The sequence below is a fragment of the Bactrocera latifrons genome, unplaced genomic scaffold (assembly GCF_001853355.1).
Source record: "Bactrocera latifrons isolate USDA-ARS-PBARC rearing strain unplaced genomic scaffold, ASM185335v1 scaffold_57, whole genome shotgun sequence".
In the NCBI taxonomy this organism is placed as follows: domain Eukaryota; kingdom Metazoa; phylum Arthropoda; class Insecta; order Diptera; family Tephritidae; genus Bactrocera; species Bactrocera latifrons.
In genome coordinates this window covers 809,037-814,473 of record NW_017537234.1, presented here as the reverse complement: position 1 = coordinate 814,473, position 5,437 = coordinate 809,037, and the positions used below count along the sequence as shown (strand labels likewise).

General features: G+C 33.6%; 1 protein-coding gene across 4 annotated transcripts; it reads right to left on the bottom strand.

The window, feature by feature from the left end:
- Positions 1-676: 676 nt before the first annotated feature.
- LOC108974600 (vacuole membrane protein 1) lies at positions 677-4,667 on the bottom strand. 4 transcript variants are annotated; one of them, XM_018942525.1, is made up of 7 exons: positions 4,371-4,667; positions 4,115-4,282; positions 3,990-4,032; positions 2,231-2,760; positions 1,883-2,164; positions 1,523-1,829; positions 677-1,457 (listed from the first exon to the last, which is right to left on the bottom strand). In XM_018942525.1, exons 4-7 carry the CDS (start codon positions 2,587-2,589, stop codon positions 1,023-1,025), a joined length of 1,383 nt encoding a protein of 460 aa, XP_018798070.1. In that variant the 5' UTR covers positions 2,590-2,760; positions 3,990-4,032; positions 4,115-4,282; positions 4,371-4,667; the 3' UTR covers positions 677-1,022. The 4 variants fall into 4 exon arrangements, with proteins under 4 accessions (XP_018798070.1, XP_018798068.1, XP_018798069.1 ...); XM_018942523.1 differs by lacking the exon at positions 3,990-4,032; XM_018942524.1 differs by lacking the exons at positions 3,990-4,032; positions 4,115-4,282.
- Positions 4,668-5,437: the final 770 nt, after the last annotated feature.

Below are 5,437 nucleotides of genomic sequence, written 5' to 3'. Positions count from 1 at the left end.
TATATGTATATTCGACATTCAATAGCAAAGAAAATTCGCATTTTTGAAAATCGCAAATGAATGTGACCCCTTACAACAATAAGTACAATAAAACCACATACTTTTTTTTTAATTATTTATTATATTGTATTTTTGTCGTATGCAAATGCTCAATTTAAGTTTTTTATTGTTAAATATTTCGTATTGTTAATTTTTTGGTTCATACAATTTTTGCTAAAGCCATTAATGGCGCACAACGGTCTGTTTCGAAATCTTGTTTTAAGTTCGTTTTTTTTAAACAAATGTCTTTTCATTTTCACTTCAATGAATGTTTTAAGCTTATCATAATGGATTTTTATTAAATTTATATTTTTATAATATTTAATGCTTGTTGTTATTTTCCATTTGCATTTTGGCCGATTACTTTACTTAACTTTATTACTTTAATTTAGTTTTTATTATTTAAAAATTTTTATCACGCAACTAATGCTAGAATACAACTGTAACGCGACTACATATAACTGTAATTTTTATTTACTCCTTTCTTTTATTTCTCCACACTACTTGCTTTGTATACTACTTTCTATTTGTCCTTGCTCCGCTATATTTTGGTACACGAAAATAAGTTTCATTTACATTAAAATAAATGCACACAATACACACTCATATATTCTTATACATACCTATACATATGCGTAATTTGATGTGAAATTAATTTAATTTCATTATGAGACCTACTTTTCCTATATTTTTTGTACACACACATACAAATTAGGACTAGCTGCTTATGACTTAATTAGCATAAGGCTACATAACTGCTGAAATTCTGCTGGGCATATAGTCGATTTGTATAGAATGTTGTAGTATGTTAATACAAGAATGGGCGTAGCACCCACCGGTTTAAACGCTAACAACACAATGCCAAAATAATTCAGTCATTTTCACTACTCCTTTTATTTTTTACGCTTTCCATGCTTTTCCAAACGACACTCCATCCACCGCCCTCAAACTGCAGCCTGTTTTTATATCTACCTCGCTTCCATCTAATCCTTTGCTATCGGTTTCTTCACTTTTTTCACATGTTTCTTATGCAAACGCTTGTGGTAACTTTGCGCCAATGAGTTAACAATCGAGATTATGAAGTAGCAAACCATACAGATGACAAACGTCTCAAACACCTTTGACAATAAGTTACCAGACTCAGCCGCCGGTTGACGTTCACGGTGCAAGTGCTTCTTCTGATTGTTAAGGAAGCCTTTAAACGGCTCCTGCAGTTTTTTACCCAATATGGGTAACTTTCCGAGCACATCAACAGCTCGTTCAATAAGCGCCTCATTGAAAGCAATAATAACAAAAACTTTTTGTATGTGCATTTTGATAATGGCCTTGCCAATAAGCGTAGCACCGAAAAAAGTCCAGAATGGCACCAAAAAGTGACCGCATGTAATGCCGGCTAAGTCAAATAACGGGTTGGGAATCTGTATAATAGTAAAATAGAATTTATTATTATTGCATCAGTTATAAATTTTTTTAATCAACTCACACTTGCACATGCTAAAATGCCCAAAAAGCCAACACGTTCTACAACACGTTCCATAAATAATTTGCCCTTATCCATTAAACTCAAATTCTTTTGATTACGTTTGGCTTTCAATGCTTCGAATTCAGCCAACTCCTCGGCATCGTCGGGATCATAGCCAGAAAGGCGTGCTGCCTTTGCCATGAAATAAGGTGGCAGTTCGCCCAAAGCGGTGCCCGCACCCCAAAGGAAAGCTTCCATGCGTACTTTACTCATAATCATCCAAAGATTTGGCACTTTCTTTGCATATGGCTCTTCCGGGCAGATAATACTAAATAATTACGTTTAAAGAAATATTTATATACTATATCATGCATTACTTACTCATCGGGATATGGTGGTCGCGGAAAATTTAAAGAATTGCATTCATATGCAGCTAGCGTTACACTAGCTATATGTGGTCCCAGATACAGCAAAAACGTGTGCAGTCCCGTTCCCAGACCCACCGAGGAGAGTACACCCAAACCGGTCCAGTAGATGAAAAACCAAGTATTGCGACGTACCACATCCAAAACCAGCTGATGTGGACCCGGTAAATAATAAATAAAACTAAATATAGTACCTAAAACTAGGAGTGCCGCAAGCAAACCACGTTGTTGTAGTAAACTGTAATAAAAAAAAATTAAAAACATTTTAATATTTGTGCCACATCTAACAATTGTGCATGCTTACCGCTTGCCCGAAGTCTGCGCTAGCGTCACTAACTCGAGGCCACAATACCTCACAGTCTGAACCGGTCGACGCCATAGCACTAGCGTCTCACGTTCCGCTCGTTCCTTCTCTTTTTGCAGTTTGATTTGTGATTTTTTACGCATAAGCGCGGGTGCCGACACAGATGACGTGATGCTACCACTAGGCGTGGAGGCGCTGTTACTGGACCAAGGTACACCGCCATTCGACTTTCTATTGGCAGTTAATTGGTTGCCTGAGGCATTTGCTTTTTGTTTTACACTGTCTGCATTTTGTGTTTGATGTTGTTGTTGCTTACGATTTCGGCTAGTAGGCGAATTCTTTTTCAAATGTTGTGACATTTAAAATACCGTTGTTCGGAGAATGTAAGTGTTGGAAAATAGTTAAAGTATCTTAGGTGCTTACTTTAGCTTAGACAATAAAGAGCAGCAATAACTAATTCATAGAGAAATTGCATGCATCAATAGTGATTTGTTGCTGTTGTAGCGTTTACGTTTAGTTAATAGAACGAGCTGGAAAAAGAAAGAAATTTAGATGAATGTTTTTATGCAGATAACATATCACGCAGTCATTCCGTAATAGGTAGAAATACGAAGTGACTGGGAAGATATTGGAATAACTAACAATTACATTGGCCTTCAAGCATTGTGAATCTAAATTTTCGTCACTGATAAGGCAGATGATAATAATATGTCTTATCGTTAAATGCGGTCTACCTTTACACTCTTATTTGTTTGTCATGACTTAGCAACTGTTTTAAACAGGAACAAGTTTTTTAAATTTAAATAATTGATTATTTTATGACAATATAAAATGTTAAAGCATGCTGGTTATTGAACTTTGGGCGAAATACATTACGTGGTTGTGTACGAATGTGTGTATACACATTGACAAGCTCTAATAAATCAATAATATTTGAAGCATATTATTAATAAACAGTTTGTTTACACAGCAGATATAAGCATACAAGGAGGGAATGTATTTGTGGACATTCGAACACCTGGCAAACTTGTTAAATTTGGGTGCTGTGAACTATTTTTATTTGTACATGCTAATACAGCATTTTTACAAAAAAAAAAAGCTAGACGCCTTACATTTCGAAAAAATAGTCAAAGAATATATAACTGCTCAACGATGTAGCACAATACCTTGTATTCTTATTAATTTTTAAACTAGTAAGCACAAAACTTGAGTACCACTCAAATAGGGAAAAATTATAACCAAATGATGTCAGGTACCAAACAAAGCAAATAAAAAAAATTGACATGCGAACCGGCTCACCAATGAAATTAAACCACATACTATACTACGGCGAGAAGTGGGGCAGTTTGCATATACATACATATAAATGTATCTAAATATGTATTAAAAAGCACTTTTTGAAATAAAACTTACTAGCTTATTTTTGTGTGAGCAGCACATGTACTATATACATATAGAGAAAATAAATTCACGCAAACGCCAATTTTATTACAAACGTTCAATACAGTTTTGCTATCTTACAAAAGATTTAGCAATATTTACATTTGCCAATCGTTTGATTGATCTAAATCATTAGCTGTTCTATATCATTAAGAATAACAATGTAAAAAGCATAATCTGCATTGGTGCATATGACTGCATAAGACCGGGTACAAAAGCACTTTAAAATAAGCACAGGCTAGCAAACTGCACGGTCACGGTATTTTAAGGGCTGCGAATGCTAAATGTATGTAAATACACATACATACGCGTATTTTACCTGATTCGTTTCCCGAACCGTCACTTGGCAACTTATCGCTTAACTAATTCACGAAAAGTAGTAAGTTGAACAAACGAAAATAATATAAAAATAAATATAATAAAAATCTATTTGCGATAACTTACAAATGAGTGCAGAACTGCGGCCGTCTGTGCTATCGTATACTAAGGGAAAATCAATTTTAAACCCTCACTGCCTTTTTTTGTTTGACAAGACTGCATTGGTGATCACAAAATGAACACGATTGCAATTAAACCCAGTATAAGGTCTCAATAAAAAAAAGAATATACAACCTTGAATAAACAAAGTCACGTATTAAAAAATCAGCTTTTGAAATATTTTGCAAATTAACACTAGTGTAGCACATGATATGGTATTTACTTTTTGGGTTTCTCGCGCTTCCGTCTGTTCGAAATAGTTTTTTCTTTATTTGTGTAATTCCGCAAACGCTCTTCACGTATTTTAAGCGAATTTCAACCATAAATTTGTTGGATTTACTATGCAATTATTTCTAATTTACATTTGTTCGCTTTTCTTACTCTTTTAACCCGTGATTAAGGATTTAAAGAACAATCCACAACTTAAAGCAAAATTATTCAATTCAAGAAACGACTAAACAAACTGCCATCACCAATATTTTACTCCGAATGAAAATATTCCGAATGTCAGTCAGCAAGAGTTTGAGAAAAGAAAAAGACTGACAGAAACTCGTTTCGGACTCAGGCAAACAGCTGATATGAAAAATAAAGTTGCCATTACTAAAGAAATCGCTGTGGTGTTGCCATAAAGCTAGTGCTATGTGTCTCCACAATCGCAATACACTGCTAAAACAGCAACTATCGGTTAAATCATACTTTAAGTACTAGAGATTTCCGTTAAAGTTTCGATTTTTTTACGACTGAGTTGAAACTTTCGTATATGTATCGTCGTTCAACTCTTCCTTTCGATTAATTTAAAACTGTATATATATTCAAGTTAATCGTTTTTCAATATATTGTAGTTTAGAATCGGCTTGAGAATTTTTACTAAATTTAGTAACTCATAAATCCATCTAAGGATATAAGTACATTAACCATTAGGCCCATAAAAAAAACAGTACATTTTAATATTACAGGAATACCGCCAGCACGATTTTCTTTTATTTTGTTATTCAAAAATTAAAAATAATTCATTTATACACGTTTTGTCCTAGATGATGAACAATTCCATCGTCCAAGGAAGATAATAGTATAAGTTTTTGAAAATTCGCATTGTAAAAATAATTATTATAAAAGTAAAATATATAATGTCTAGAAGAAAATTTGTAACTGTAAGAACTAAAAATTGCTGAAAGTACCAAACCCAAGGGGAGTACCGTAAAAATAAAAGATGAATTGGATTATAATATTTATAACTAATATTTATAGCTACACAAATTATTTCATATACATAATATATATCCATTGTAT